We start from the raw sequence: 13,093 nt of genomic DNA on the forward strand, positions 1-13,093 counted from the left end.
CTGCTGAAGTGACATCAAACCCGAAGCAACACTGGTAAGAATGAACTGAATGGAAGTCAGCATTAAGCTGTTCATGATCTAAGAAACAAGAAAAGAAGGCATAATTCTCCCTTACGAAAGAAGAAGCCATTCTTAGGATTTCAAGTCAAGCTTACAGCCAAGTGCCGTAGCAATTAGTAGTGAAAGAACAATTGAAAATAGCCACAGTCGATGTCACTTGACCGAGAAGGAAATGACTTTATCAGAATATTGGCTACAAATAAACCAAGAGAGGTTGCATTCTAGGAGTGCTTTCTCTCAGGAACTTACTTCTACTTTCACTGAGGTCAGTGGTGTAAGGGCCTCGCTGGAGGGATGAGCCCCAGGTGGAGGCAGCTGGGAGGCAGCTGACACCACCACAGCTCTGCAGCACTGCACAGGTGGAGGAAGTTGCAAGTAACATTACAATAAACTGCAAACAGGACCTTTTCAAGTAGGACTTTCTACATTGTTGGCTAAATTATTCCTGCCTGAACCATCTGCTGTGAAGTGAAAACTTAAGCCATATCTACACTTAGTAAGTTGTTAGTGCAATGATCCTTGATTTCTGCCAGGTGAAAATACCTTTCACTTGCGTTTAATGCTGAGCCACCTAAACAAAGTATCTTCATCTGAATGCTGCCCACACACAGCTGGCCACCCAGGGCAGAGGGTACTGCTTCTGCTTACCTCTTGGGTGGCTGACAAGCTTTAAAGGTGGGGAGGGTAAACACCTCTGTTCCAAGGGAAATCTCAGGCATGTGATCACAGATGCTGTAATTTCTCAGGATTTGAAGCATTTTGAAGAAACAGACATACTTTATCTGAATACCTTCTGAATAACATGAAAACAATATGACCAAACATGATGAAATGCAGTATTTTTATACTGCCCTCTTGAGATTCCTTTTCTCTTATGCAGTTCACAAGCTGGAGCTGTGATCAGAATACTCCTCCTTTTTCATAGTCCCACTGCGCTGTCTTTAAATAATTCTGCTTTTGGTACCTTGTCCCAGTCTGTCTTGGCATAACATTTATACATACTTATTGCTTCCAAGAGCAACTTCAGTTTACACCAACTGATGTCTGAAGCCAAGTGTATCATAGCTCCAAGACAAATTATAAGAATAACTGGAGCCTAGTGTATGAAATGAAAGATTACACACTTGAGCAGGAAGACAACGACACTGATTAGTTCAAAGACTTCCTGATAAAGGGGAAAATATATACTGTGTTAATTTTGGCTCATTTGTTTCATATAAACTAAAAAGTGTTCTTGATTTTTGACAGATGTACCAAGTGGATTCCATATTAGTTTGGAAAAAGTGCCCATTGAAGGAGAGAATTTGGTATTGTCCTGTTCGGCCAACAAATTCCTGTACAAAGACATTGCTTGGATTTTACCGAGGACAGTCAACAATCAAACGAAAGCAAAAAAGTCTCACAACAGGGAGTACTCCATCACCCTCACTCTGACCATCAAAAACGTTTCCCTGGCACACTCAGGCACCTATGCCTGCCGAGCAAGGAACATATACACGGGGAAAGAAGTGCTTCAAAAGAAAGACGTTACAATCAGAGGTGAGCACTGCAACAAAAAGGCTGTTTACTCTCGGATCCTCAAATATAAAAGCACAAGGAATGATTGTACAACACAAAGCAATGTAAAACATTAAAGGACTCATTAAACAGTAAGAGATGTCTCATATCATCTTGATTTTTTTATTACTGTTGCTACCTTTCAAGCCCTGAGGTGGTGCTCATTTCCCCATGGGTTGGAAATAGGAGGAATAGCAAACAAAATCCTAACGTGTGAGCTTCCAGTTGAGTTCAGACGGGTGTTTTCTGCTTTGAAAAGGCACGTGGAAGCTGGGGTTTGGAAGATCCCCTGTGCTACATTTTACATGTCGTTATTTTTTCTCTTGCTGTCTCCTACTGAGCAATAAGGAAAACTTTGGATCAATCTTTTCTTCTGCTTTGATATCGGCCTCATCAAAAGTGTCAAAGCTGAATAAACTGATTAACTTTAAAAACTGCTGTTTTCAGTCAACAATGGACATTTAATAAGCTAACTTGAATGTGCAGAATGAGCACAATTCAGTTTGAGATTGACTGGACTATATATTTTTTATTTTAATCTGATCTTGATGGACTTATAAATATTACCTGCTGAGCAAGTTCTAATGCTTATTTATTTGAAATTATTTTCTACACTAAAGTACATTAATCTTAAAAACTATCTTCTAAAAGAAGTATGCAGGGAAGAAATAAAAATGTTGATATAATGCACAGACCTATCATATCATTTATAATAATGATGATTTTACAACTGACAGACGTGAACCATGTTTCTCCAAATAAATCCAGGTAGATTTCCAGTTGCTGTGTTGGTCAATTTTTAAAGTCAGTTCTGCACTAATGTAAAAAACTACTGATAAAAGTGTGAGTGTTGCTTCTGGCCTGAAGATTCAGGAGTTTGTAATGCTGTAATTATTTTATTAAGTGAGGAATGTTACACTAACACAACTGACAAGGTTTTAGCCAGCACAGTGAGTTAATACATTTTTAAAATACAAATTCAAAACTGAAGCCATTAAAAATATTCATTGCTTTTGGTATGCAAATGACAATTGGATTTATTATGGGGATTAAGAACCAGCCAAACTGCTGAAGGAGAATTAAGGGCAACCTGAGAATTCCTTGTGAGCATTTCCCCTTTTCTTTGCCTTTGTCATGATTTTGCTATGAGATGTTTCTGTGTGTTATAAATTCTGTATAAGGAAGAAGTTACTATTTTTAATAGATCTGATAACTTTATTTTTTTACAATACATAGCTTTTATTATTTTTGGTTACATTTACGATCGATCATTTATATAGCATTTACATAAGCCATAACAAAACAGACCACAATGACCAAAATAGCTACAGCAAAGGAACAAAGTGGCTGTGCTTTTAAAATAGAGGTTGACAACATGACAGTTTCTTGCGCTTGGGAACTCACCAGACTATTTCCTCCTTTAGGTATCGAGACCGTGTCCCACGGCTAAACTTGCCTTTCACGTGGGAATTGCTTTTGTCAAGTGTGAAAGGGTAAACAATAGCATTTCCCCATAATGCCAGTTTCATGGAGCCTAAAATGCCTAGAAAACAATTGATAACCTGGAAGTTGTCAGAGTAAAGAAAAGAATAATCATTTATATGTTGAAATGTCACCTATAGCCTACTTGTATACAGTAGCTCTTTTGTTCATTATTAACGTGATGGCTTCCAGAAACAATGTGTTCTTGCAAAGGGATCAGGCTCTCTTTTTTCCTAAAACATGCCTAAAATGCAAGTGAAGTCGTTGGTGACTGCTTAAAAATGGAGCAAGCACACTCTTTAGCATTTGCAATTCTTCAGAAGAATTACAATACAGAATCCCCTTTTTTCCTAGGGTATTTTGTGGGAAGACATTTGATGGCAAGGTGGGTGGTGATGACAGGACGTTATGAATTTTCCATGGCCTTGGGAGCCGAAGCATGATGATTTGTAGCAGCCAGTTGCCAGGCAATATGAGTTTGGGTCAGAAAAAAAAAGAGATGTGGCAATTAGACTGTTCTTCTGTGAAATTGTTGTGCATTGCAATGATGTATGTCACTGCTGAGTGGATGTCCCACCAGCCTGGTCTCAACCAGCACTCCAAGGGCCACGCTGTGCAAGGATGTCATAACATCCCAATGTGGCTGTCCGTGTTGGAGGGCACAGAGAAAGCTCACTGGAAACCTTTGAGGAAAGCAGTTCTTGGTGGCAGGATAAAAACTACTGATTTTGATGTCCTCGGATGACTGGAGAATCTCATGGGTTTGGGGAGTTTCTCTGCCTTCTGTTGTGTAATATATTATTTAGGGAGAAAGGTGTGAATTATATTTCTTCTTTTTTTTTAAGTGTTTAAAATAAAGCTTGTATTTATATTTTTGTACTGATTAATAAAAAATAAGTGAACAGACAACATAATAGTAACAAAGGGCAAAAGTGGATGGAATGCAAATGTAAACCCCAAAATTAATGAATTGTAATTTTTTTCCCTTTGTTTGCTTTTAAAAATGCAAATTTCCCCTCCCTACCATCCCAGGTCAGACAAGTACTCTGACACCAGTGTTCTGTTCTCCCCTCTGTGACACCCCTGTCACTCCACTGGGCCAAATTCTGCCTACAATGAAGTTCCTCAGAGTAACTGAGAGCGGAGTTTGGCCAGCAAGGCAACATTTGCGGGCAAGCATGAAGGCTGGGGTCGGGTCCGGGGAGTTGCCCTGGGCACTGAGCCCCACGCTGTGCTGGTGGCCAGGCTAGCCCCTCGGCTTTGGAGTGAGCAGAGTGGGACATTGGAAACTGTCCCCTTTGGCTTCACTGCAAAAATGAACCGGAGAAAGCAGGTGGTTTGCAAAAGAGAATAATCCTCAGGTTGACCAAGTCCTTGAAAAATCAGCTGATTGTAGCAGAGAAATTATTGAAAGTATGTGAATGATGACTTAAGTTTTAAGAAAAAAAGTTTTTCTTAATATGAAAACCCATCTTTAGTGTATGGCTATAAACAAATTAAAATTAATCACAACTCACAGAACGTGTGATTTGCCTTTGTTTTGTCATCTTGTCCACCTTCATTTTGGATGTCTGGGCTCGGGTGTCCGTCAGGGACTGCTAATAAATGTGGAGTTCTTCTCAGCACATGTATGTGGATGTGCCTCAGACTGTACTTGATCATAGTGTTGTGAAAAATGAGAACTGAGCAAAAATTGAGGCGAGGTATCAAGAAGAAGAGGGCAGTCTTCTTGGCTGCAAGGCAAATATAGTTGACTATGTCATTGTGTAGGTATGTGATGAAGAATTTATAGCATCTCTCATAAGCAATGCTGTTTGGGAAGAGAGAACAAATTGTCTACTGGTCTCTAAACAACAAATATCACTGCCTGTGGAAATTATTGGCTTGCAGCTCAGAAAAGCCCAAAAGCCATAGTCATTGCACAGTCATGGCTATGTTGGGATTAAATTCAAGGGGTAAGGGCACAGAAAAGGTAGCCCACTTTAAAAGTGTTTTTAGTGCTGTGGGGCTCATGCACACTGCATAAGCTGGTTGTACATAGGGGTTTAATATTTCTGGACAGTTTTTATTTATGGCTGGTAACAGAATAATTATGAAGATGGAAATGGCTGATGGCTAATTTTTCTGTAAGGATAAAGAATAATTTTCCAAACACATAATATCTGAAATTTAGCTGATACTGAACTTGGTGTATTGGCATCTGTTGCAGCTTCAAAGGAAATATTTGCAAAGAGTTGATTTCTGCTTTGTTTTGTTTTGTTTCATATTTGGAAAGCGTGTATTACCATTGCTGCTCCTGGCAGTGTCCTTGAAGGGAAAGGTTGCAAATAATCAGGGAATTTGAGGGAATCTGCAGAGCATCTCCATCTATGACACTGCTCAGGAATCCTCCATCGCTGCTTTAAATGGACCAAAATACCAAAAATAATTATGTGAGAGTTGCAATGAGAATGAAAGATGTTGCCATATAATGTGCATAAATGTTGTAAGTACTTTGACCTTTGTCAGAACAGCCTTCGGCTCTGTATGAAGTGAGGGAAAAAGTGGCAAAGGGTTGAAATGATCATGAGATTGTTTTGTTCCTTTCAGGGATGACTTTAACATGATGTTTATACTGTGTTTTTGAAATGCTATGGTGTGGTTTGGCCAGGCCTGGTTATGTCCAGCCAAATACATGAAACGCAAAAGTGGAATAAGTTATGAAGACTTTGGTACAATTCTGCTGTGCTCATGGTTACTGGTTTTTGATTATGCGAATTTACTGGGTATGATTTGTAACTGTACTCTCTAAAGTAAGTAAATTATCAAAGTCACACTCATGGATGCCATGGTGTACGGAGCTGCAAGGTGCTATCAGCAGCACAGAGATACTCAGCTAACAAGAGTGTCCTGACGATTCTTCAAATCTTTGGTGTCACAGTTCATTTCTTTTGATGATGAAAAACTGAGCTTTCATAGAAACTCATTGCTTTTGGTATAAACAAGCGTGGTTGGTCATGGAACTGAGAAAATCTTTTGAACACTGTCATCATTGTGTGTCTTCATGGGTCACCATAACCTGCTATTGCTGAGTAATGGGAGTTCTCTGTACACACCAAACCCTCCTGAGCAAAGTAGAAGAGTAAATAAAATCAGTGAAAAATGAACTTGGTAGAACAGCCATAGCAGTCTCTAACACCAGTAAAATGAGTGTAGGGGAGATAATTAAATCCCCACCGTTACAAGAATGTAAAACAAAGGTGTTGTTTTGTCTTATAGCTCAAGAGGCACCAGCCCTGCTGCAGCAGCTTACGGATCAGACAGTGAACGCCAGTAACTCTGCCATGTTGGAGTGCCAGGCTCGTGGTATTCCTGAGCCCCAGATATCCTGGTTTAAAAACCATGAGGAAATACAGCAAGAACCAGGTGAGAGCTTTGTGTACTCACCTACCTCTTACAGTAGGCTTTTTATTTACCCATCTGCCTTAGGAAGCCATTTCCGGAGTCATTGGCATCAGTATCCAGATGTAAGGAAGGCAGTCAGGCACAACCCAGGTGCTCCAGGTTATTCTGTTTCACTCCAAAACGTGAGCCAGGCTGGAGATCCAGACACAATGGGTCTCTGTGGAATTGGTGAACAAATTTTCATCTTATTAGAGTCATCTCCAGAGAAACATATTTCCCTCCATTTATTATAGAGGGAGCCCAAGGATCAGGTGTCTTAGCCAGCAGATAACTAGGCAAGAGAAAACCAAGCTCTCATGATGTGTATGGAAGTAACGGGGGAGTCTGTGGTCAGGCATTCGAAGTCTGGTTTTGAGTCACAAGCTATACAGGAGACTAAATCCATGTCTGGGGTGTCCAAAATCCAAATGCATCTACTCGTGGCAGAGGAATCCAGGTCTCATGCAACAGAAAAGGAACAGCTTCCCAGGTGGCAAGTTGCAACAACAGGAAAAGTTTGGGAGCTGTTTACTGCTGTTTCTGGAATGTGGTTTCAAAGATCAGCTAAGGCTAAATGTCCAGCTGCTGGCACCACAGTCATTGAAGTGTTCTTTGGATATTTCAGATGGAAATGAATGACAGAGGAAAAGGCAAAACCTTTCTCATGGGAATTTATGCCCAGCAAAAATGTTCAGAGAGGTTTGATTCATAGGAACTTGAATTATAAGTGTAGTCTTCTACAGAATGTTTTAGAAAGTTTGTAGCTATGGTTCTGTCTTGAATTATTGGAAATTACTATAGCATGAATAAAAACAACTGGAAAACATTCTGAGGATTTCTGCAACTGAGTTATAAGCCTGTGCAGACTTGCAGCCCAGGCACTGAGCTTAATCTAGCGCCAGATTCCATGAAGCTTTGCAGTGACCCCATCACTGCAGTGTGCGTTAATAACACTATCTTCCAAAATGATGTGTTATGTGTCTAACTTGGGTGCAGTGCAACAGATACAATTAAGAGCCTGGGAGATGTCTCCAGAGGGCAGGTCAGAGCACTATACTTAGGTGCCTGAAATAGATGGTGGGAATACATTTTGATGGGACTGAGTTCTGATGGAGCCAAACACAAGTGTGCACTTGACTGCACATTTCCTGGCTAGAAGGTGCCTTAGCAGCAGTCCTGAGGCCAAATCTGCTCCCTGCCTCTTCCTTGCTTCTTGGAGAATTGCCCAGGCTGGCTTCTGGGTTGACCTAGGTGGAATAAATAAGATGTTTAAAACGTCAGGGTGTTTCAGGGTACACTGCCTGGGAACTCTCTTTGCGCTATCCAGCACCCCTTTGCAAAGGAGCCCATCGTTCCATGCCACATGGGCAGGTGAGATTTGGAGCAAGTCTGCTGCCCATAGAGGCAGTCTGAACAGCTTTTGGAAGGGCTCTAAGCTTGAGCTGCTTCTGGGGCAGACCTGGGCCTGTAAGTGCAGTAACAAGAGTACCCTTTTTCCAAAAGCTGGAGACACGCTAAAGCGCTCACATGGATGAAAGCATAGGCATAGTGCTAATCAACATAAACAGTACCAAGTACTTCCAAGATCATTCCCATAGGCTGAGCTTTTTGACTCACACAGGTGCTTTGTAAACACTGATTTCCAAAAGATTCACAAAGCATCCCAGTATATTTGGCTTTCCGGCAGATAACATTGCGCCCTGCAGTCCGTGGCTCAGCTTTATTTTGGGAAGAACTTGAAGCAGATACTGTTACACAAGGGCCAGTTTTTGTTTATATCCTGGCTCCCTCTCATTGCAAAATATTTCATTTCACAGGAATAATTTTAGGGCCTGGAAGCCGAATGCTGTTTATTGAAAGAGTAAAAGAAGAGGATGAAGGACTTTACCAGTGTATAGCCACCAACCTGAAAGGGTCTGTGGAGAGTGCAGCGTATGTCACAGTACAAGGTAAAGCACCACACTAAATGGGAAGAGCAAGCTTTCCAGAGGGATGTTCTTAGGCTGGAAGGGCAGGGGTATGACCTGGACTCATCTGGTGATCTCTGAAGCAATTTGAAGGAAGTTCTAGCAAGGGAAGTGTACCAGGTTGGAAAGGAAGCCCAGCAGGAAATGCTAACTCAGAGTGTGTTTACACTGACCTAAAAAGAAGAATTGCTTCAACCCAACAAAGATCAGGTCAGGGTAGAAGACAAATGTAAATTTAGTATCAGCAAAACAAACAAAAAACAGAGTAAGAAACACTCTCCTACCCACACATTTTCCCATTTTGGGTTAATTCCATAAAAATTAGAGGCCTGGGATATTCTCTATTGTTTATTTTCAGTGTAAAGTGAACTGCCAAATCAGACTAGAAGGCTTTAGCCTAGCATTAGCTACATATGCAAAGGTACTACTACAAAGAAGTAGTTTGATCTAGTTATTTCTGTAACCACTACTTGATTTGCTATTCGTTTAAATGTCCAGCATTGTTCTGCCTTCTGACAATCTCAACTCATGCCTGTGGCAGTGATTTCTATCAATTAATTTTACATTGAATAAAGATAAAGTTTATTCAGTGACCTTTCAGTTTCATTGAATACCCTTTTGGCTCACGAATTATGAGATTAGAGGAGTAGGTTGACATTCTCCATGTAAGTCAGTGTCATGTATGAATTAAATTTGACATAATCTCTTTTACTGACCTGGTGTTAAGTAAATAGTCCTAAATGCATTTAGTTGCTCCTTATAGAACATAATTTGACTATCACCAGGCCTCTTAGGCAGAGATTATATGTTTGTGGATGTTCTCATACAGTTGTTAAATGTGTCTGAATACTACTCAGTATTCGGATACTACCCTGCAGCACAAGAAATTAAAACTAATACTGATTTTTTGCCATGAGTGTGTAGGCAGTCGGAACTAGTGGTGATGATACAATGATGTTTTTGCTTTAAAAGGTCAGGGATAAGTATATGTACATGTGGGCTCGCCTAACTAGTGAAATTGAAGAGTTAAAGCACCTATCCCCTTATGAATAATTATAGAATCATAGAATGGGCTGGGTTGGAAAGAGCCTTAAATATCCTCTAGTTCCAGCCTGGTCTAGTGGAAGGCAGGAACACCTCCACCAGACCAGGTTGCTCAAAGCCCCCTCCAAGCCAGCTTTGCACACTTCCAGGGATGCAGCATCCACAGCTTCCCTGGGAAACCTGTGCCAGGACCTCACCACCCTCTGAGTAAAAAATTTCTTCCTAATATCTAATCTAAACCTGCCCTCTTTCAGTGTGAAACCATTCTCCCTTGTCCTGTCACTCCATGCCCTTGGAAGAAGTGACTCTCCAGCTCTCTTGTAGATCCCCTTCAAGGAATGGAAGGCTGCCAAAAAGTCTCCCTGGAGCTTTCTCCTCTCCAGGGTGAATGACTCCAGCTGTCTCAGCCTGTCTTCATAGGAGAGGTGCTTCAGCCTTCTGGTCATCTTTGTGGCCCTCCTCTAGACTCACTCCAAAAGATCCACATCATTCTTATGTTGGAGGCCCCAGAGCAGGACTGCAGCACTCAAGATGGGGCACAAGAGTGGAGTAGAGAGGCAGAATCACCACCCTCTAAGTGCCTTGATAATACTAAGGTTTTTACAGCTGCTGTAACAGCTAAATTAATAACTTGTGCCAGGCAGTTGCTATCCAAATCATCCTACTAATTCATACTCATGGACAATGTAATTCATTATTGTATTGATTTTTAACATAACTGAAGCTTGGCTGTTCATTACAATCACAAGCATTCTGTCAGATGGCTTCTAGGAAGTCATATATCCTAGTCCAGAGGAGAGGAAAGAGAGCAGCCAAGAAGGCTTCTTCAGTGGTTACATGTCCTGAGGGACCACTGGCAATGTTCTTGTACGACTGCTATGGGAGCAGGAGGTGAAAACTACCACATTAAAATTTATGGCTTTGAGACTGGATGATAAAAAGAGAGAGAATTTTTCTTATCTACTATGATCAAGGAAAATGTCTTTCTATGCTTTTCTAACTTTAACTACATGAAGGGATGTCACTAGAGGGTTTTTACCCATTCCTACACTCCTCCGGAATGTCTGTCCCTCTCCCAGGAAATGGCAGTCTCCCACCTCCTCCCTGAGCCTGGAGGGACAAGATCAGGGCTTGAATGTGGGGCTCTCTCTAAGCTTTGCCACTTTCTTGTGTCTCTGAGAAACACAGGCCCTGTGCCTGCTGCTGTGAGCACCAAAGCCTTGCCTCTGTCCCGCGGCTCTCGGAACATGGGGCTGCAGATCAAGGGGAATAGAGCAGCGCCTCATGTCGATGGCCACGTTTAGCAGATTGGAAGAGTAGTTTGTGAATGAGTCAGGAAGGAAACAGTCTGCTGTCTTTATTTCCTCTGAAAAAACATTCTTATACTCACAGATAAAACAATGTGTTATTTTTGTGTCCGAGATGGATGAATGGATGGCGGAATCAAAGGGCCGTCTTTAAATAATTGTAGGCTGTGTTTGGTTTGGAAGCAGGGGTTGATGGGCTGTCTGAGGAGAAGAAGGGCCACGTTTGGGTGCATGTCAGAGCAATCTCTCTGCTTGCTCTTGGCTCAGGAACTGAAGAGGCAGCAAATCTGCAAGGACAGAATAGAAACAGCAAATGGCTGCCAGAGCACCCAGCAGGTGGGGGGAGGACTGTATCCCTAAAAGTCTGGAGAGAAATGCTGATAGGCATGTGGGGAACAGACTCTTGGGCAGCTTTCTTTTGGGGGTCAACCCGCTTGCAGAGTTGCCATGAAAGCCATGCCCTGCCTCCCCTACTGAGGGCCCTCAGACCTCCTGTCAGAAGGAGCCAGGGATACAGTTAATTGCAGAGGTGCTGCTTTGAAGGAGATGTGTTGGCAAAGGAAGGAGCACCTTTTACAGCTCGTGCTCACTGAAATATGGACATAAACAGGCAAAGGAATATAGCAATGTGCCCTGTCTTAAAGGTGACGTTTGATAACTTAATGTGAACCCTGCTGATGAAAAGGAAAACATTTCATTTATTAAGTATTCACTGAACTATTCTGATACTATGAAAATGGTGTTAGCTTTTAAAATAACTTCTATTGAAATTACTTCTTTTAAACAACTTTCCTTTCCTTTCTGTCTATCTATCTATCTATCTATCTATCTCCCTCCCTCCCTACCTACCTACCTACCTAACCAACCTTTCTGACCTTGCATCTCAAAACGTTGTTGTGCCTTTTGAGTCATGCTGAAGTAATCAAGAACTTCGCCATGAAGTTTAAGTGGAATGCCTGCAGCTACTAAATGAAGCTCAGCCTGGGTAATGACTTAAGTTTGTAAGAGTGAACGTGGACATCAGGGGACACTAAGACTCCTGTTACCTCAGAATTCCACCAGAGATGGTTGGAATGGAGCCCTGGTGGTCAATAGTTCAACCTCAGTTCAAACGAGGGTCATCACCAATGGTCTGGCTAAGCTACGGCGACCTCCAAGGGTGGACATTCTTCAGGATGTCCGGTCACCCATCCCGATGCTGCAGCACTAGGATTGTGAGATCACACGGATTAAGCAGGGTAGATCCCATTGGGGTAGGGGTGAGGGATGCTTTAGCTGCAGCAGATTAGCATTGTTGCCCCAGGCATTGCTTTTTCCCTGGTTGACACCTGAGCTGCACTGCAATGTTTAGGTGTTTAGAGCTGAAATCCTAATGGGAAAGCCCATGTCAGCCAAAGGCTTGAGGTGGTAGCTGGAGGGATCAGCACATTAACCCAGGCTCTCATCCTGGCATACTTGCATGGTTCTAATGGCTTCTGTTGCTATGAAAAAGAGAAGATGCTGCTGGTGGCACTGCTTCACTCGCCTCCACATCACCCCTCTGCAGTCCTGCACAGACATGGGGTGGTGCAGGGGGGCTTTGGAGGGGCTCTGGGGGAGAAAGGGGGCTGCTGCTTGGGGCGGTCAGGCAGATGGGACAGAGCTGCACACTGGTAAAAGTCTTTGTCTAATGAGGTGTTTGCTGAGTAAAGGTCTGGGATGGGGGTGTAAGGGGAAGACAGAAATCTTTGGCTACCAGGCAAAGAGAAGGATTTAGTGCTGGTTACAGCCTCACCAAAGTCTGCTAATCCTAAGGCCTCTTCTGAATGTTTTTGTCTGTTCTGCCTCAAATCAAACCTTTTTCTATCCACCTGAGAGACACTCAGAGAGCTCTGACTTCAAGGCTTTTAGCAAGACTAGGAGTCTGGCATTTGATAACCCAGCCCAACCTCAGCTTGGAGAAATGCTTTCCGGTTGCCTTCATTTACCCAAACATTTCAAAGACAGCACCTTTGCGTCTCTTTGCTGACTCCTGGGCAGCTACTGAAGTGGTTAGACGGTTGATGCCTTCCACGTCAGGCCTGGCTGTACCTCATGGGTTTTCCATATCCTGCATATGAAGCTGTGGCAACCAATGAACCTTCAGCCCCTCCAGGTTTTGCTGAATAAATGTCAGAAACTATTATCTTCCATCTGCAGGAGTGCTGTTCAGAAGCAAGAGGAGACTATCCATATGTAAAAGGGAATACTGATGCCAGAGACTGGGCAAGCTGC

General features: G+C 42.3%; 1 protein-coding gene across 2 annotated transcripts in view; it reads left to right on the forward strand.

The window, feature by feature from the left end:
* The window catches only part of FLT1 (fms related tyrosine kinase 1), a 108,857-nt gene that overhangs the window by 68,264 nt on the left and 27,500 nt on the right, over positions 1-13,093 (forward strand). For both annotated transcript variants that reach the window (XM_017731376.1, XM_008631458.2), the window contains exons 13-15: positions 1,309-1,599; positions 6,358-6,504; positions 8,340-8,471. In XM_017731376.1, the coding sequence (XP_017586865.1) occupies positions 1,309-1,599; positions 6,358-6,504; positions 8,340-8,471 (570 nt within the window). The remainder of the gene's footprint in view (positions 1-1,308; positions 1,600-6,357; positions 6,505-8,339; positions 8,472-13,093) is intronic.

The sequence above is a fragment of the Corvus brachyrhynchos genome, unplaced genomic scaffold (genome assembly GCF_000691975.1).
Source record: "Corvus brachyrhynchos isolate BGI_N302 unplaced genomic scaffold, ASM69197v1 scaffold103, whole genome shotgun sequence".
NCBI lineage: Eukaryota > Metazoa > Chordata > Aves > Passeriformes > Corvidae > Corvus > Corvus brachyrhynchos.